The sequence below is a fragment of the Vulpes vulpes genome, chromosome 7, assembly GCF_048418805.1.
Source record: "Vulpes vulpes isolate BD-2025 chromosome 7, VulVul3, whole genome shotgun sequence".
NCBI lineage: Eukaryota > Metazoa > Chordata > Mammalia > Carnivora > Canidae > Vulpes > Vulpes vulpes.
In genome coordinates, this window is record NC_132786.1 from 29,921,970 (window position 1) to 29,943,609 (window position 21,640).

Sequence of the window (21,640 nt, forward strand, 5' to 3'; positions counted from 1 at the left end):
GACTTGAAAGAATGGTTTGACTTGAAAGAACTACATATATTCTAAAATAATAGTAACTAGAAGGGGATAAACATGGAGTATATGAAATATAAATATAAAATGTAATATAGAAAAGCACAAAATTAAAAAACTATATTTAGGTACTGCCTCATAGGTGCCACATGGTGTTCTAAGGGCTTTACATGTACCCTGTCTTCCCAGTTCTTTCAACAATTTTAAGGTTACTGCTATCTTCTTTTATAGATCAGGAAATAGAGATTTAGAGAATTTACATTTTTATCCTGTGAAATTCTCTTGTAATATGTAGCATTAAAACTCAAACCCAGAGAATATTACCCCAGAGAATGTTCTGTAGCAGTCTAATATTATACCTTTATATAGTCTGTTTTAAAATTTCCCTGAAAGTGCTCAGGAAATAAAGGTAAGAGGAAAAATAAAACTATTTTAAAAATTAAAGATATTGATAAAAGAACTTCTGAATGACACTCTAAAACCCTAATTTATAATATTATAGTTAGGTTTGAGAGAATAGAGAAAGCAATGAAATAAAAATGATGCTAGAGAAAAACTAAGAATATAGGAGAGTTAATTTTATATGTCCACTTGACTAGGCCACATTCCCTAGATAGTTATATTTTCCAGATATTTCTGTGAGGATGTTTTTGAATAAGATTAAAATTTAAATCCATGGACTTTGAGTAGAGCAGACTCCTCCCATAGTGTGGAGGGGCCTAATGCAATCAGGTGAAGCCCTGAATGAAACAAAGGGATTGACCGTCCCCTGAGTAAGACAGAATTCTCTACAATTCTCTAGAATTGTACTGTAGCATCATTACCCTGGGTTTCTATTCTAATGGTTTCTAAACCTGAGGTATAATAGCAGTTCTCACTTGGTTTACAGCCGCTGGCTTATTCTCTTCAGGTTCTGAACTTGCTAACCTCCATAATCATGTTATCCAATTCCTTATAATCTAATTATAAGAAATAATAAAACACATCCTATTGGTTCTGTTTTTCTGGGAAACCCTGAATAGTATGGTATGAGAGACTGATAATGGCAATTCAAGATAATAAAAAAATGTGATTAATGAATAAAGTAGCACCCAAGATATTCAAATTATTAAAGAATAAAACTTTGTTGAAAAAAAGTCTTGAATTAAAAAAAATACATTTAAGAAACCCTAATTTAAAACTGGGAATGCTGAACCATAATATTATTAATATATTAAACTTTATAAATAAATCATAAATAAACTTACAGGCATCTTGGCCTAGAGACCTCCATAAAGGAGAAAAACTGGCTTTTGCCTTTGCCAAATGAAGTGCTTATAAGATATCTATATCTGTAGTGTATAGAATAGCTTCTCTAGCACGTATACAAATTTCAACGGTTTTTTATCTGGTCAACTTGTCAGTATAGTAAAAAAAGCATTTGTACTTTTTCAAGAATTTTGAGACTATAATAATCTATGCGACTTTGAAGCACTATGATTCAAATTGGCATAGCAAACAGGAATGAAACAATTTAATAGATTTTTGTCCAAACCACACAACCGTATTAATGGTTCCAGAAATCATCTGGCCAAATTCAGTACCAATCCATGATAAAAAACTGTGATGTGGAAAACTTCCTTGATATCTCTGTGCCCCCTCACATCAACATACAAGAGGAAGATAGCCATTTGCAAAGTAGGAAGAGTGCTCTCACCAGATGCCACATCTGCTGGTGCCTTGATCTTGAACTTCCCAACCTCTAGGAATGTGAGAACTAAGTGTTCATTGTTTAAGCCCCCTAGTCTATGGCATATTTATTAATTAGAGCCTGAACTGACTAAAACAGCCCATAAGATTAGGAATAAAGCAAGGCTATCTGCCCTCACTATTTCCAGCCAACTTTTTCCTAGAGTTCCTTTAGAGTGGTGCAATAGGAGAAAGAATAAGAAAGGGCATACATTTTTGAAAGAAAAAATGTCTTTTTTCTTAAAGTGACCTAAATCTGTACATAGAAAATACTAAACCAGTGTCCATAGCAGCAATGTCCACAGTAGCCAAATGGTGGAAAGAGCCGAGATGTCCATTGACTGAGGAATGGATAAAGATTTGATAATATACACAACGGAATATTACTCAGCCATCAGAAAGGATGAATACTTATCATTTATATTGATGTAGATGGAACTGGAGAGTATTCTGCTGAGTGAAATAAGTCAGAGAAAGAAAATTATCATATGGTTCCACTCATATGTGGAATATAAGAAACAGCTCAGAGGATCTTAGGAGAAGGGAGGGAAAACTGAATGGGAAGTCATCAGAGAGGGAGAGAAGACATGAAAGACTCTTAAATACAGGAAACAAAGTGAGAAATGCTGGAGGGGTAGTGGGTGGAAGGATGTGGTAATTGGGTCATGGACATCAGTTAGGGCACATGATGTGATAAACACTGGTTGTTGTACACAACCGATAAATTAATGAACACTACATGAAACAAATGATGTACTATATGTTGGCTAATTGAATTAAAAAAGAAAAACAAAGAAAAAGATGTTTTCTATAAAAAAAAAGAAAAGATTAAACACTCCCCTCCAAAGCACCAGAACTAATAAGAGAGTCTAGCAAGATCACAGTAAAGAAAGAAATTGATGTTATTAAAAATGTTTATTTTTTTTCTAATGGATCTATAGATTCAGTGTAATTCCAATCGAAATTACAGAAAACTTTTTCGTGGAAGTTGGTCTTCAAACTTTCAAGGAGAAATGCAAGTATCCTAGATTACTCACCTAGTTTGAAAAATGAGAACAAGATGAAGGACTTCTATTATCTTTTTCTTAAAGGGCCAGAGTGTAAATATTTTAGATTTGTGGGGCAGATGATCTGTTGAAGCTACTTCATTCAGCCTTTGTAGCATGAAAACAGCTTAGAGGATCTATAAATAAATTGGTATGCCTCTATTATAACAATTTTTTTTTTATAAAACCGGTGGCCATGTCTTAGGCCATATTTGCTGGCCCCTGCTGTAGAGATGCAGATTGTGTTATTAATATAAATGAGGACATATTGATCAGTAGATCAAAATAGGTCAGAAATACACATGTTATTGGCTGATTGGTTTTCCACAAAGGTGCTAAGAAGGACTTAAAGAATGAACTCTTCAACAAGTGGTGCTAAAAGAAAAAGAATGGAATACCTAAGACTAAAGAATGAACTCTTCTACAAGTGGTGCTAAAAGACTGGATATTCACATGACATAAATTTTGGCCCTTATTCAGAAAAATTAAATTAGAGCATAGACAAATGTCAAGACTAAGCATAAAATTGCTACAGAACTTAAAAGAGAAACCAAATTAATGAGCTATAAGCCTGTGAAAGATGTTCGATATCATTAATCATCAGGAAACTGCAAATTAAAACCTCAATGAGATATCAGTACAGACCTACAGGAATGGATACAATGAAAAAAACTGATAATGCCAAATACAGACAAAAATGTGGAGTAATTGGCAATATTTTTAGTTCTTGGTAAAAATGCAGAATGATCAAAATGCTTTTAGAAACCAATCTGGCACTTTTGTCCTACTTTACACTCCTACAATTACCATATGACAGGTATTCCATTTTTAAAGATTTTCCAAGAAAAATTAAAGAACATAATTGCACAAAGACCTCTACATGGATGTTCATAGTTTTATTTGTGATAGCTACAGTTTCTAAATAATCCCAAGTGATTATCAACAGGTAAATATGTAAACAAATTGGGATATATTTCTACGATGGCACACTACTTAGCAATAAACACTAATGAATTATGAATAATCACAGCATAGTAGATGGATACTAATGAAAGAAACCAGATATAAAAGTGTGACACATGATTTCAGTTTTATGAAATTATGGAATAGATTATTCTAACCTATGGTGAAAGAAAGCAGATCATTGATTGCCTTGAGCCATGTGTGCTCTTGACTTGGAAAAGTGTGATGGAAACATTCTTTATCTTAATATAGAAATGGTTACATGGATGTATACATTAATATCAATGAATAAACTGTGATAGAGTTAACATAAAGAATTGAAAGTATTAAAAAAAAGAGAAATTAAAGGCAATGTTTGGGGGAAAGATGATGGTCATTAATTTAACTTGAAGGTTGGAGGAGGGTCTAAGATGAAGATTTGAGAAAAAGGAAACATGGATTCTCCCTCATTTCAGTAACTTTTTTGAGGATTCTAATAAAAATGTAAGATAAATGCTTTTGATTATTCCTAAAATTTTTATTTGGAATCTCACTTGCTTATTTATTCAGTGGCCTTCCATCCTTTATTTTCCTTTGACCTATATGTATATTTATGTGTCTGTAGCGAGCTATCTTACCTATTTATTTATTTGTCCATCCCTCTGTGTGTGTGTATGTGCACACACAAATAATGTATATAATAATAGAATTTTTTCTTATAAAATGTTTTATTTTTATGTTTTATTTAATTCATGTCATCTGTTTTGCAGAAAGATTCAGATATACTATTAAAAAGAATTCTGAAAATACAAATCATTATGGATAAAGCCTTGGTATGCATTATTGATATTGATAGTATCTTTGTTTTAAGTTCAAAGGAAATTAAGAAAATTCCATTTGTCTGAAATACAGATATATTTTACTCTGAAATGTGTATCTCAATGTAGCAAGACACAAAGAAATGTTGTCCATTGCCTTTGCATTGGCATTGGGGGCTCATATATTATTGGTTTCAAAATCAATATAGAATTCTAACAAAACTGTATATATGTATGGAAAGGTTCTGCTACATTATAATCTAGTCAATTATAATGAGCTGTATATACTTCTGGATGCACTCCAAATAGTGATGAAATTCTTACACAAATTAATTTCTATTTTAAAATAAGCTATTTATTACTCAGTTGGAGGTTCCTGTTATTTAAAATGACCTTTTTTTTTAAAGATTTTATTTATTCATGAGAGACAGAGAGGGAGAGAGAGGCAGAGACACAGGCAGAGGGAGAAGCAGGCTCCATGCAAGGAGCCTGATGCAGGACTCCATCCCCGGTCTCCAGGATCATGCTCTGGGCTGAAGGTGATGCTAAACCGCTGAGCCACCCGGGCTGCTGAAAATGACCTTCTATAAGATTATTTTTTGCTCTACAATTTCTTGGATTCTCTGATGGAAATTCTATATTTTATTTTTTTTAAGATTTTACTTATTTATTCATGAGAGACACAGAGAGGCAGAGACATAGGCAGAGGGAGAATCAGGCTTCCCGTGGGAAGCCTGATGCAGGACTTGATCCCAGGACCCCAGGATCACGACCTGAGCCAAAGGCAGATGCTCAACCACTGAACCCCCTAGGCGTCCGGAAATTCTGTATTTTGAAAACAGGAAGAATTATTCATAGGAATATTTATTCAATTTTTGTTTATATTATCAGTTTTAGCCAAGTCATTATGGGTAGCAATTACGAAATCTGATCTTTTCAGGATGCCTGGGTGGCTCACTGGTTGTCTGCCTTCAGCTCAGGGCGTAATCCCAGAGTCCCAGGATTGAGTCCTACTTTGGGCTCCCAGCAGGGAACCTGCTTCTTCCTCTGCCTATGTCTCTGCCTCTCTCTGTGTCTCTCATGAATAAAGTCTTAAAAAAAAAAGATCTTTTCATTATCACTAATATTTTTTGCCTAAAGTCTGTCGATAAGTGCCACAATTTTCAACATAAAATTTTGTTGATAAAAGGAAATATTTAGATCTTTAAATAATTTGTAATAAAAACAACAGGAAAGAATAGAAAATAAAAAGGACATATAATTTTATTATCAGGAGGTAAATTTTATGCACACATTTTCTGTTTTTAATATATATGTATATGTTCTTATACCTTTGTTTTATATATGCTATTTTGTAAGTTATGTTTTTCCACATATTTTTTAAACATGTTTTTTTAAGAGATTTTATTCATTTAGTCATGCGAGACAGAGAGACAGAGAGAGGTAGAGACACAGGCAGAGAGAGAAGCAGGCTCCATGCAGGGAGCCTGACATGGAACTAGATCCGGGTCTCCAGGATCAGGCCCTGGCGGCTAAACTGCTGAGCCACCCAGGCTGCCCCTGTTTTTCCACATATTAATGAAATATATTATTACAGTTTTATTTTAACACATAGTATCTGATATATTTAATATAATTTAACCTATTTTACTAACTATTGCCCTTTGGGGCATTTAGATTTTTGTTGTTATGTGGGGAATGTTAATACTTAACACCAGTATCATGAGCATTGAAACTATGCTCTGCAACAGCCACCTCCATGAGGTTGTTAATATTAAATCTAGACAGCCTACTTTCCTTTCTATTTCACGGGCTATCTTCTGACCATTCCAATAAAACAGAAGGCATTTTCAATGCACATATCATCATGCAAAAATAACAACAAAGAACTCCAGAGTTTTTATAATATCCTATGATTAGTATTCCGTTTCTTTTTTATGTTGTATTATCTGTCTTAAATTTTAAAATATGACTCTGTAAACTATTTTTTCTCCTTACTCAGAAAATCCCAGGCTTTTCATTGGAATGTTTAATTTATATTTATCAAAATTACTAGTGTTGTGCCCAAGATCGTGAATCCGAGAAACTGCCAAGGAGCTGACACCAATGCAATCACACGAGGGTTTATTTACAAGCTCGAGCCTGGGTCCAAGTACACCCGACACAGCGGAGCAGGGACTTGGACCCCGAAACTAAGAGGCGTAACAGCTTTATAGGGGCCAGTGGCCAATGGGATAGGCAGAAAGTTGCACAGTCATGCTGGTCCGCTGAGCAGGATTTCCGGTTAGGGTGTGCCCTGGTCTTTGACTAGGGCGGGGCAGTGCCCTAAGTAATAAGCAGGTCAGCACAAGGCGGGTGTAGCCCAAAATAGAGTCAGTCCTGCCCTGCTTGTCCAGGGGTAGGGGATTTTGTTAAATTTCCTGGGTCCCACAACTAGTCCTGTGGATGTAGGTTAAGTACTGCTATGCTATTAGTGTTGTGTGTCCTGTTATTTATTCCTTTGTTCCTCCGTTGCTGCCCTTGGATTAGTGGGTTATGAAAAATTTTAAAAAATAACCCACTAATCCAATCTTTATCTCCTGTAAAGATAAACCAATCTTTATCTTCTGTATTGTTTTTTCCTGCAATCTCTCTTTGTCCCACATCTTACCCCAGTGGTTTCTCTCTTGGTTCAAATTAAGATTCCTAACTTATCACAATATAGAATTAATATTATACCACTTAACATATAATGTAAGAAGTTTATAACATTAAAGTTCCATTTAACCACTATGTATTAGCTCCTTAACAGACATATCATTTGCAGACATATTCTCTTGTTCAGTAGGTTGTTTTTTCATTTTATGGATGGTTTCTTTCACCATTAAAAAGCTTTGTTTTTTTCCCCCAAAGCTTTTTATCTTAGTGTAGTACCAATAGTTTATTTTTGCTTTTTTTCCCCATTGTCTTAGGAGACATATCTAGGAAAATGTTGCTATGGTGGATGTCAGAAAATTACTACCTGTGCTCTCTTCTAGGATTTTTATGGTTTCAGGGTTTACATTTACATACTTAATCCATTTTGAGTTTGTTTTTGTGTATGATGTTAGAAAGTGGTCCAGTTTCATTCTTTTATGTAGGTGTCCAGTTTCTGCAATATCATTTACGGAAGAAATTGTCTTTTCCCTCATTGTATATTCTTATCTCTTTTGTCATAGATTGATTGACTATTTAATTGTGGATTTATTTCTGGGATTTCTATTCTGTTCCATTGATCTATGTGTATACTTTTGTACCAGTACTATACTGTTTTGATCACTACAGCTTTGTAATACAACTTGAGATATGGAATTGTGTTGCCTCCAGCTTTGTTCTTGTTTCTCAACATTGCTTTGGCTATTTGGGATCTTTTGTGGTTCTATTACAAGCCATAAAGTAGAATGAGGTCATGCTCTTTGTGAGCTGCCCTAGAGGCTATTCTGCTAAATGAAAGAAGTCAGAAAAACAATTGCTATATAATTTGACTCATGTGGAATCAAAAAAAAAAAAAAAAAAGAAAAGAAAAGAAAAAAATTAGATACATAAATAGAGAAAAAACTGATGGTTGTCAGAGTGGAGGGAGTGGGGGATAGGCAAAATGAGTGAAAGGGAGTGGGAGAGTCTTCCAGTTGGAATGAATGTTACAGAAATAAAAGGCACAGCATAGCATTAGGAATAGAGTCAATGATATTATGATAGCTTTGTATGGCAACACGTTGTAGCTACACTTGTGGTAATCAGAGGTGTTGTTTGTTTACACTATGGGAGGAATTATTATGCTGTACACCTGAAACTAATGTGACATTGTCAACTACACTCAAATTAAAAATTAATGAAAATAATTATAAAAATAACCCTATGTATTATTGTAATTCATTTTACTCTGCCATTTGTTATAAACCATAAAAGAAATTATTTTTTAAATATTCAATCGCTTAAAGAAATTAAGGAAAAGAAAAAAATTGATTTTTCTCTCACATTTACCATTTTCAAAGCTCTTCTTTCCTTGTAGTCTGTGTTTCTGATGTTTAGCCGGTTGATGAATTTGCTTCAGCTTTTGTTCATCTGAAGTTATTTTTATCCTCACTTTTAAAATATTTTATTTGGAAATATTTTCAAACTTTCAAAAAAAGTTGCAAGAAGAAGAATAAGACAAAAAATACTTATAACTCTCTTTACTTAGATTTATGAATATTGTATCCTATTATCAATTGTGCTCTGTTCAAAAGTAAGTTGTAAATTGCAATATAGAGATTCATTTTCAGTGTGCATTTACCTAGAATAAGATCATTATCTTATATAAACACAATAGTTATCCATGTAAGTAAAAATGACATTGTTAAAATACTTTATATTAAGTCTACTATAACTTAATTGCATTATAGTTGGACAGTATGATCTAAGTGATGCTTAATGTTTTATATTCAAATAACTTTTGAATGGCCTAATATGGGTCAATTTATGTAAAATATTCATGTATGTTTGAAAAAATATATATATTCTCTCATTGTTTTATATAGGCCTTTATTCACCTTCACTCATAGTGCACATGCTACACTGTGTAAATATACAATGTAATTTATTGGGAAAGATTACATACAGAGAAATAGCAAAGTACATAATTTCTAGAGACTAGGAGGATATTACAATTTATTTTCTGTTAGTGGTTTTCAGCAGACGTGCTGCAAATTATAGAAGAATCTCAAACTGCCACTTTTCATTTTCAGCAAAAAACTTAGAAATGTGTGTACACATACAATTAAAGTATTTAAGAGAAAATATGTGATTTTTGTTTCCTTGAATGAGAACAGTTGCTTGAATTTCTTTTATTATGGTACATTGTTTATCCAGGATACATAGTCATGTTATCTTACTACAATGAAGATAAATGGTGGCAGATAGAGTAGATAAAAATGACTTTGTAGTTTAGTTAGAGATTTGAGTCCTGGCTCTTATGCTTAGTAGTTATAGAATCTTGGCATCTTAACTTTCAACCCTTCATTTTTATGTGTAAAGAGAAAATATTCACAACCTTTTCATTTAATATTATTAATACAAAAAAATAATATTATTAATACATATGCTCCCTATATTTAAACCTAAAACTAAGCAATTGATAAATCTTAGTTCTTTTTTCCTTTCACTGAGCACCACTTTACTTTAACATTTTTTTAAAGATTTTATTTATTTATTTGATAGAGAGATAGCAAGAGAGAGAGCATGAGCAGGGGGCGGAGAGAGGGAGGCTTGATCCCGGGACCCTGGGATCATGACCTGAGTTGAATGCAGAAGCTCAACTGACTGAGCCACCCAGGTGCTCCTTACCATATTATATCCATTTAAAATGTGGTAGTTTAGTAATAATATTCAATAGTGAAACAAAATTTTTCTTTTAGTTTGATTATATGGGCTCTGAAGTGGCAGTTGCAGCTGAGAAAGTTGTCCATATCTTTGGTCTTGTCAATACTGTAAGTATTTTTCATTTAAATTTTAAGCATCCCTATTAATGCAATAACATTGTGTAAATAGCATTTGTAATTTTATTAAGTAGTCTTACCAACTAGTTTCATTCACCAATGGATTTCACCTCCAAAAATAAGTATGTTAGCATTATGTATAGAGATGTAATGTAATACTTATTACTACCTAAACCTGCATGTGGTGTATCTCCTATTTTTAGATGTTCTCCCAGCTTAAAGTGACTGTTAAGCTAACTTCTTTGGAGCTCTGGTCAGATCAAAATATGATTTCAACTAATGCGGATGCTAATGAAGTACTACAGAGATTTGTGTCATGGAAAGAACAATTTTTGTTTCAAAGATCCCATGATCTAGCATATTTATTAATGTAAGTGCATTATTTTCATGGATATAGGGCTTATCAAATTATGTGATATGTTAGCTATCAAAATTAAATACAAAATGTGTTATATATAATGACAGGAAACCTCAAAAATTATATGCATACTGTGTTAGCGAAACGTAAAATATAAAAATTTGATAACAATGTAAGACACTAAATCATGGTAGGCCATTATTCTCAGAGTGGACTGTTTATCCATGGAAATGTAATAAATTTGGAAATTTGGAAAGCCTGGAGCAACATGGGCCTCAAGGATTTTAAAGATTTTTCTCAGAGTTAAAGAACTGAAACCATTGTTTTAACATTAAATAAAATATAAATTAGTTAACAAAATAAAATAATTATATTTAAAGCTGGTTTTGCAAAAAAAATAAATTTAATAGTAATGTGGTTACTTTCTGGTATTTATATTCTGACCATATATATATGGTCAGAATATAAATATATATAACATATATATTATATATATAATTATATGCACTTTATCTTTCAAAAGTTTTCATATAGATGTTTGCTTGACTTAACTTTATTCTTTATGGGGAAAAATAAAAATACAATTCTGAAGGTCTTAAGCAATATGGAATACATTTACAAATCTATTGGTGTCTCCTGTGGCTTTTAAAGTCTGATATGGGAGCTCAGGAGCAACATTAACAGAACTGAAATGTGTGAGGACACTTTCTGAGTTCTCTTTTCGTTAGTGTGCTGCACATTCTTCTTTCCCTCCTTATCCTCCAATTCAACATTTTTACACACCTTAAAGGCTCACTATGTGCAAATCATGGCAGTAAGCTATCTTGACTTGTACACCTTAGAATTATATTCATCCGGTCATGGTAACAGTTATGATTAGTATTTTGGATGGATTAGTCACTGCTGGGTTTGGGGCTGTGCATCATATAATGTTAAAATAGGCTATGGAACTTAACTTTGTAGGAACTGTGGGAAGTTATTCAAATACAAAATGATTAAAAGCACTAGATGTTATATGTAATATTCAAGTTTCAAAACACAGCTTCTTTTTTTTTTTTTTTTTTTTACTAAGGAGCCCAATTCTTAAAAGGTCATTAAGTTATTAAAAATTTAAAATGTATTTATTTACAAGAAAAATTTTGGTATTTAGTTATAGGGATCGTCCTAATTATGTAGGAGCAACATATCATGGAATGGCATGCAATCCAAAGTTTGCTGCAGGAATTGCTCTGGTATGCATTTTATTCCCATCTATTTGGTAATTATATCACATTTTGAAAGTTAATATCCACTTCAAGGAGCAAAAGTACATATAGCATATCTATTATGCTGTTTTGACACATTTTTATAAAATAATTTTTATTCGGATTTTGAAATTCACATATTACAATTTTAAAAAAAATTTTTGAGGGAAAAATATACAACATGAAATTTACCACCTTAACTGTTAAGTGTATATATGTCAGTAGTGTTAAGTATGTTCCATTGTTATGTAACAGATCTCCAGAACTCTTCATCTTGCATATATGTAGCTTTGTCCTTTTATTCAACATGGCCCCATTTTCCAAACCCTCTAGCCCCTGGCACTCACCATTCTACTGTCTGCTTCTGTGAGTATGATATTTTTGGATTCTCATATATAATGGTGATCATCTGATATGTGTCTTCATGTGTCTGGCTTATTTCTCTTAGCATAGTACCATCTAGGTTCATCCATGTCATTGCAAATAACAGGATTTCATTCTTTTTATGGCTAAGTAACATTCCATATCGTGTGTGTGTGTGTGGGGGGTGACGTTTTATTTTTACATTCATCTGTCAATGAGCACTTAAGTTGTTTTAAATACCTTGGCCATCATAAGTAATACTGCAGTGAATGTGGGAGTACAGGTATCTCTTTGTGATACTGATTTCAGTTATTTTGGATATATATGCAGAAGTGGGTTTGTTTATCAGATCATATGGTAATCCTATCGTTAATACTTTAAGGAACCATCATACAGATTTTGAGGGTGGTTTACAATTTTATAATCCCACCAGCAGTTCACATTATATTCATCACGTCCTCACCAACATCTATTATTTTCTGTGGTTGCTTTTTTTTTTTTTTATGGTAACCATCCTATTGGGTATCTCAATGTGGCTTTGATTTGCATTTCTATGATTATTAGTAATATTGAGGATCTTTTCATATGCTTTCTGGTCTTTTGTATATCCTCTATGGAGAAATATCTATTCATGTCTTTAGTCCAATTTTTAATTGGTTGATTTGAATTTGATTTTTTTGTTTTTGTATTGTAGGAGTTCTTTATATTTTGGATGTTAATCCATTATCAGATATAGGATTTGCAAATTTTCCCATTTTGTAGGTTGTCTTTATACTCTGTTGATTATGTACTTTGAAACACAGAAGTTTTATGTTTGGTATAGTCCCATTTGTCCATTTTTGCTTTCGTTGCCTGTGCTTTTGGCATGATATCTAAGAAATCATTGTCAAACCTCATATGTAGATTTTCCCCTGTGTTTTCTTTTAGGAGTTTTATAGTTTGAGTTTTGCCCAAATCTTGCCCTTTAGATTTTTACCAAATTTAGATTTACCCTTTAGATTTACCCAAATGTTACCCAATCTACTGTTTAGACTTTTAAGCTGTTTTTAATCAATTTTTGTATATGAAGTACATAGATACAACTTTATTCTGTATGTGGATATGCAAAGTTCCTATCACCATTTATTGAAAAAGCTATCTTTTATCTATTGAGTATACCTGTTGAAGAGAATGTCATTTCTGCATTATCTTATCTTGATCCCCTTTTATAGATCATTTAATCATACATGTAAGGATCTATTTCTAGGATATGTAATCTTGTTCAGTGATATTTATGTCTATCTGTATTGCCAGTACCATACTGTTTTGATTATTGTAGCTTTGTACTACGTTTTGAAATCAGGAAATATGTCCTTCAATTTTGTTCTTCTTTTTTGAAATTGGCATATTTATTTGGTGTTCCTTGGGATTCCATATTAATTTGGGGTTATTTTTTAATATTTCTATTAATAGTTTAAATTTAATTGCATACAAAACACTGTCCTTTATAGTTCTATAGTTCTATTCCAACCTTTATAGGGTTTATTAAAGATTTTATTTATTTATTTATTTATTTATTTATTTATTTATTTATTTATTTATGAGAGACACAGAGAGAGAGGCAGACACACAGGCAGAGAGAGAAGCAGGCTCCATGCAGGGAGCCCGATTGGGACTTGATCCCAGGACTCCAGGATCATGCCCTGAGCCGAAGGCAGACGCTCAACTGCTGAGCCACCCATGTGTCTCTATCCTCCGTAGTTCTATTACACAGATTATAGGATTTGTTTTGTTTTTCAGTATTTGTCTTCCAATTCTATCCACCAAAATTACAATAATGCATGTTACTATATTTGTCACTTTTGTCTTGCTGCTTTCAGGATTCTTCCTGTCTTTGACTAATGGGAATCTTTGTGAATCTTTTTAGGTTTATCCTGATTGGAATTTATTGAGCTTCTTTTACAAAAAAGATTTCTGAAGTTTGTGGCCATTCTTTCTCCAAATAAACTCTGTCCTTTTCTTTCTCTCTTCTCTTTCTGAGACTCTTATAATGCATACATTAATCTGCTTGTTGATGTCAGTAGGCTATTTTTGTATTCTTAATTCTTTTTTCTTTTATTTCTATGACTGGATGATTTCAAATGATCAGCCTTCAGATCTGATTCCTTCATCTGCCCTATCAAATCTGATTTTGAGTACCTCCAGTGAATTTTTAAGTTCATTTATTGTACTTTTTGGGTCTAGAATTTTTTTAAAAGATTTTATTTATTCATGAGAGAGCAAAGAGAGAGAGGGGCAGACAGAGAGAGGTAGGCAGAGGGAGAAGCAGCCCCCCCTCAGCCCAAAGCAGGACTCAATTCTAGAACCTGGGATCACATCCTGAGCTGAAGGCAGATGCTCAACAGCTGAGCCACCCAAGTGTCCCTGGAATTTTTTTATAATAGTTTATATCTCCTGTTGATATCTCTACCCAGAATTTATAGGTAAGGCTGGTTCATCATTTGAAAATCAATTAATATGACCAATGCCATCAATAGGATAAATTTTAAAAATTATTCGATCATATTAATAGATGCAGAAAAAGAATTTGACAAATCCAATGCTGTTTGTGACAAAATTTAAGAAAGTAGATCAAGAAGGGACCTTCCTTGAGAAAAAAAAATCTAAAAAAAACCCTATAGCTAAAACCTTAATGGTGAGAAACTAAATGCTTTCCCAGTGAGATCAGGAACAAGGCAAGAATGTAACTTACCAGTCCTTTTCAGATTTGTACTGAAGGTGCAAAACACTGATAATACCAGATGCTGTGAGGATGTAGAGGAACAGAAACTCTCATTCATGAAGATAGGAATGCAAAGTGGTACGGCCACTGTAGAAGTCAGTTGGGCAATTTCTTACTCTTACCATATGATCCAGCATATGTCCTCTTTGGCAGCCATTTAAATGAGTTGAAATCATATCCACATAAAATCATGTACATGAATATTTATAGCAGCTTTATTCATAATTACCACAAATTTGAAGGGACCAAGATGTCTTTTAATAAGTCATTGGATAAACAAACAGGAATAAATACATAAAAAGGAATACCATTCAGTGTTTTAAGAAGTGAACCATTAAGCGATTGGAAGATATAGAGGAATCTAATGCTTGTTCATGAAAGAAGCCATTTGGAGAAAAGACTAAAAACTGTTTTATCCTGTATTATACTGTATTATTATTACTATTCTGTGACATTCCATAAAAGGCAAAACTATGGAGATAATGCCAAGGTTATTGATTGCCAGGGGTTTCTGTGTTGCCAATATCACTACTTCTCAAGTTTTACTTTTTAAGACAAAAGAAATGCTACTTGCAAGATATCCTAGTATTCCACCTTTAGAAAAAAGTTAATTTGTTTTTTTCCTCCCTAAAACTATTTCTAAAGTCCATACTATTTGCCAAGTCAAGCCTTAAGAACCTGTGTATTTTTTCTGAGTGTTCACTTGAAAAGTAATATGGTTACTGGAGCAATGCTTATTCTTCTCAATTAAAAAAAATATATTAAGGGCACCTGTGTAACTCAGTTAATTAAGTGTCCAACTCTTGATTTTGACTCATCCATAATCTTAGGGTCATTAGATTGAGCCCAATGTTGGGCTCCATGCTGGGTATGGAGGCTGCTTAAAATTCTCTCTCTCTCTCTCTCTCTCTCATAAATAAGGAAAGAAATTTAAAAAACTAAAAAAAATAGAATTTAAATGAGTAACATGTCAGGGCAGCTGGGTGGCTCAGTGGTTGAGCCTTTGGCTCAGGTTTTGATCCCCAGGTCCGGGGATGGAGCCCTATATCAGGCTTCCCACAGGGAGCCTGCTTCTCCCTCTGCCTATGTCTCTGCCTCTCTCTGTGTGTCTCTCAAGAATAAATAAAATCTTTAAAAAATATAAATATTAGTAACATGTCAAAATATTTCATTGATCTTAATTGTTATTTGTCAATGCTATTTGGACTAAAAATACCATTACTCAAAGAAAATAACAAAATTTACTATTTTTTTCCAAATTTTTAAGCAAATAATCTTTGGTATACTAGGTTTTCTTAAATTTGTATTTACATTTACTTGAAAAGATAAAATAGATGAATACACAACTTAGATAACAATTCTGATATTTTGTTTATTTAGTATCCACAGGTGATAACTTTAGAGGCGTTTTCAGTTGTTATAGCACAGTTGCTTGGAATTAGCCTGGGATTAACATATAATAATGACATCTTCACTTGTTACTGCCCAGGAGCTACATGCATAATGAACGCCAAAGCAATGTAAGGTTTTATTTTTGTTAAATCTGTATCTTCCCTTGGGAAATGTTTGTAATATTTTTAATGTATAATGTCTTTCAATATAATCTGATTAAGAGAATTGTTTATTAGATAAACATGCAATTATTTAATGTTTATTAAAGGAAGTGAGTACCTGATATTGTAGAAAATGTGCTTATTCTATATTCTATCTGATGTTGTAGGGAGAAAGTGGATGTTGATGATGGCTTCCTGGGTAAAATTTAATTCACCCTCAAATTGTTAATAAGCATCTACTGTGTCTTGGTTATTGTGTTACTTTGACTTACAAAAGGTTAACAAGATAGATAAGTCCTAAATATATTAGTCCATCAGGGACAGAAAATTTTAAAAGGACAAAAGAACAAATAAGATCTAAACAGTTTATGACAGATGCCAAGAAGAAAATAAATAGAGAAAATATTAGGAGAAGAAACTTTCTGATAAAGTGGTCTAGGAATAATTATGGAAATAATTATGTTGGGATCTGACAGAGAAGGAACAAAGATGTTTATTAAAGAGTTGAAAACTTTTCAGTGAAAACAAGTGAAGTAATACTTGAATAGTAACAAGTTTGACAGACTGATATAAGGAGGCTTGTGGAGAGAATAAAAATGAAAAAAAAAAATAGCTGGGCCTATAAGAAGAATGTTTAGACATAAGGAAAAGAAAATTATATAGAGTGAGGCTAAAGAATGAGTCAGGATAAGTCCAGGATGTGATGTAGGAATATAGGAAAGACCTTAATCATGCATTAATGATGTGAAAAGGGATTTTATAATAAATGTAATGGAATATATTTTAATTGGTTTATTCAGTATGGATAATAAAAATTACCTTGTAAAATGAGTGTAAAATATAGCACAGAGAACAATATAGTGATATTTGGGAATATCTGGGATATTTCAAAATAATAGCAGTGTTTTAAGACTGAGAGAAAAGGAGATGTCAAGAATTATTGGTAGGTAGGGGGGCAACATAGGAAGAATCTGAACACGTGTCCTTCATAAAAATAAAGATAAATAAGGAGCTTACTGGACAAATCAAGCAAACCACTATTCACAGTATAGAAGTCCCAGAAGGAGAGAGAAGAGTCAAAGGAACAGAAAACTAGTTAACATTTGTGATCATATGTACACCTTGGTGGCTCAGTGATTGAGCATCTGCCTTTGGCTTAGGGTGTGATCCTGCGGCCCTGGGATCGAGTTCCACATCAGGTTCCCTGCATGAAGCCTCCTCCTCCCTCTGCTTATATCTCTGCCTCTCTCTGTGTCTCTCATGAATAATTAAGATTAAAAAAAAATTTGTGATCATACATAAAGAATAACATATGTCTTTTTTTTCTTCTGATGAGAACTTTTAAGATCTAGTCTCTTAGCAACTTTCAAATTTGCGATACAGGGCTTTGCCACCCTGTCACTCCTGGTATGCACCCTAGTCTGTCATGGCCAGGACTCTCAGATGGGCCAAGAGCCAGCCCTAATCACCAGTGTGCCTTTAGCAGTTGTGGCTGCACCTCACATACAGATGCACTGAGAAGGAGCCCCACTCACCAAAATCCACACCAGTCATGGCCTAGCCAGAACAGGATAATGCACACAGCCCATACAGAGGGCAGTCCTAGGGCACCTGGCTTTGGTGTCCAAGTGGGTTTGCATTACTAGGCCTCACAGGACCACCTTCTGCTTAAAGAGGCTCCTTCAAGACAACTATCTAGTACATAGAGGCAAATTAGGCACTAGAGATTGCAAATGAAAGAACAAGACAAAACCTGAGAAAAAGAGTGAAATGGAGATAGTCAATCTACTAGATAGAGTTCAAAGTAATAGTCATAAAGGTGGTCACCAAACCAGAAGAAGAATGGGTGATCACAGTGAGAACAAAGACATAGAAAATATAACAAAATAACCAATCAAGCTGAAGAATACAATAAATGAAATAAACACACTAAGGTAATCAATAGCAGATTAGATGATGCAGAAGAATGGACAAGCAATCTGGAAGCCTGGATAGTGGAAAGCACTCAGAGAAGTAAAAAGAAAAAAGAATTTTTAAAATTGAGGTTATTTTAAGGGACTTCTAGGTAACATCAACCACACTAGCATTCATATTATAGATGCTCCAGAAGGAGAAGAGCAAGAGAAAGGATCAGAAAGCATATTTGGAGAAATAATGTCTGAGAACTTACCTAATCTGGGGAAGGAAATAGACGTCCAAGTCCAGGAAGCACAAAGTCTCAAATAAGATTGATCCAAAGAAAGCAAAGACACATTAAAATCAAAGTGTCAACATTTAAAGAATCTTAAAAACAGAGAAAAATGAGTAGTCATGTATAGGGGAATCCTCATAACCAGTTTTTCAACAAAAATTTACAGATCAGAAGGGAGTGGTAGGATATATTCAAATTGATGAAAGGAATATTTTTAAAAAATGGTACACATCAAGGTTATCACTCAGAATTGAAGGATAGATGAAGTTTCTCAGATAAACAAAGCTAAGGAAGTTCATCAACACCAAACAAATCTCACAAGAGATGTTAAGAGAATTCTTTCAATGGAAAAGAAGAGGCCGTAACTAGAAATAAGAAAATTATGAATGAAAAGAATCTCACTGGTAAAGGTAAATATATAGTAAGGGCAGCAGGTCAATCACCTATGTAACAATAGTATGAATGTTAAAAGACAAAAGTCATTTACCTGTAATAATTAGTCAAGGTATACACAAAATAAGATATCAAATATGATATCCAAAAATAAATGTTGGGGGAATATAAATGTAGCACTTTGGAACACATTTGAACTTAAGCAACCATCAACTTAAAATAGGCTGCAATGTATATAGGTTGTCACATATGATTCTCATGGTAAACACAAAACAAATACCAATAATAGTTACAAACCAAAAAAGAGAAAGGAACATAAATATAACACCAAGAGAAGTCACCAAATACCAACAGAAGACAGCAAGAGAAGAAGGAAACAGAACTACAAAAACATAAAACAATCAATAGAATGGCAGTAAGTACATATCATATATATATATATATATATATATATATATATATATATATGGACTGAATTCTCCAATCAAAAGACATAGAGTGTTTAAATGGACAAATAAAAATCAGACCTATATAAAAGCTACCTGCAATAAACTAACTTCAGATCTAAAGATACACAGGGTGAAAATGAAGGGATGGACAAGGATATCTCATGCAGATAGAAATGAAAAGACAGTTGAGGTAGCAAAACTTCTATCAGACAAAATGGACTTTAAAACAAAAACCATAACAGATAAAAAAGAAAAAGGTCATTACATGATGGTAAAGGGACCAATCCAACAAGATGATGTGACACTTATAAATATCTATGCATTTAGCATAGGGGAACCTAAATACATGAAGTAAATATTATCAGACACAAAGGGAGAAGTTGACAGTAATACAGTAATAGTAGGAAACATTAACACCGTGCAAATGTCAATGGATAGATCATCTAGACAGAAAATCAATAAAGAACTATTGGCCTTAAATGACATATTAACCAGATGAACTTAATAGATATATAGAGTTTTCCATCCAAAACTGGCAGAGTACACATTCTTTTCAAGTACATTTGGGAACATTCTCCAGGATAGATTATGTTAGGTCACAAAGCAAGTCTCAATAAATTTAAGAAGTTAAGTTATATCAAACATCTTTTCCAACCACAACAATATGAAACTATAAATCAATTACAAATTAATCAAGTTTAAAGTTAGTAGAAAGAAGTAAATAATAAAGAGGAGTAGAAATAAATGAAATATATACTTAAAAAACAATAGAAAAGATAAAGAAAACTAAGAGCAGATTATTTGAAATAACAAAATTGATATACTTTTAGCCAGACTTTTCAAAAAAAAAAAAAAAAAAAGAACGCTGCAATAAAACCAGAAATGAAAGAGAAGTTACAACTGATAGAGAAATTTAAAGAATTCTAGGAAACTGCAAACAATTATATGCCAATGAATTGGACAACCTAGAATAAATGGGTAAATTCTTTCAAATAATAGTCTTACAAAACTGAATCGAGAAGAAATAGAAAAATTGAACAGATTTATCACTAGTAATGAAATCGAATTAGTAAAACAAATAAAAACAAGAAAAACATCCTAAGTACAGTACTAGATGGTATCACCATCTGGTGAGTGTTACCAAACATTTAAAGAAATGTTAATACCTGTACTTCTTAAAATATTCCAAAAAATTAATGAGGAAAGAACACTTCCAAACTTATTCTAGGAGTCCAGCATTACCCTAACTCCAAAACCAAATAAAGGCACTGAGCTCCCAAAAATATTACAAGCCAAAAGCCCTGATGAACATAGATTCAAAAATTCTCAACAAAATATCAGGAAACAAATGCAATAATACGTTAAAAGATCATACACTCAGATTAACCACGATTTATCCTAGGATGAAAGGATGGTTGAATATCTATAAATTAGTGTGATACACCCCATTAACACAAAGAAGGCTAAAAATCATATGACCATCACATTAGTGCAGAAAAAGCATTTGATAAAATTCAACATTTATGATAGCTGAAGTTGTAAACAAAGTGAGCATAGCATAAATGGTCTTTATAAGACAAACCCACAGCTAACATCATACTCAGTGGTGAAAAGCTGAAAGCTTTTCCTCTAAAATGCCCACTCTTGTCACTTTTTTTTGAATATAGTATTGGAAATCCTAGCCACAGCAATCAGGAAAAAAAAAAAAAGAAGAAAAAGAAAAGAAAAGAAACAAAAGCATTCAAATTGGAAAAGGAATATTCTCAGTATTTGCAGATGACCTGATACTGTATACAGAAAACACTAAGGACCAACAACAACAAAAAATTAGAATAAATCAATTCAGTAAAGTTACAGGATATAAAAACAGTATAAAGAAATGTTGCATTTCTATACGCTAATAATGAACTATCAGAAAGAAAAATAAGGAAACAATACAATCAGAAAGCATGGTTCAAAATGAAAATTGTGAGCCATTTGTTAATATGCAATGAAAACACTCAGCAACATTTTTGTAATAATGTTGACAAGATGCATAACCTCAGTGTAGTTATGAGAGAACATTTTATAATCCTAAATTGCAGAAAAGGATTACTTTAGCAAATAATCACCCTGTAACCATAAAACTTTTTTCAGGGTTATGAAATTCAATAAGAAATGTAGATAACTAAACTAAAAAACAAACCTAGATATTGAGAACTAAATGGTTGATTCTGAACTGAATCCTCTTGCTATAAAGTGCCAATATTGTAATGAAAGGTAAATTTGAATGGCATCTGAGGATTAG

At 32.9% G+C, this 21,640-nt stretch overlaps 1 protein-coding gene across 1 annotated transcript in view; it reads left to right on the forward strand.

Annotated features, from left to right (window-relative positions):
• The window catches only part of LOC112916144 (A disintegrin and metallopeptidase domain 3-like), a 107,640-nt gene that overhangs the window by 48,888 nt on the left and 37,112 nt on the right, over positions 1-21,640 (forward strand). Inside the window, exons 7-11 of the mRNA XM_072763473.1 lie at positions 4,499-4,561; positions 9,961-10,032; positions 10,245-10,411; positions 11,550-11,631; positions 16,148-16,287. Coding sequence (XP_072619574.1) covers positions 4,499-4,561; positions 9,961-10,032; positions 10,245-10,411; positions 11,550-11,631; positions 16,148-16,287 — 524 coding nt within the window. The remainder of the gene's footprint in view (positions 1-4,498; positions 4,562-9,960; positions 10,033-10,244; positions 10,412-11,549; positions 11,632-16,147; positions 16,288-21,640) is intronic.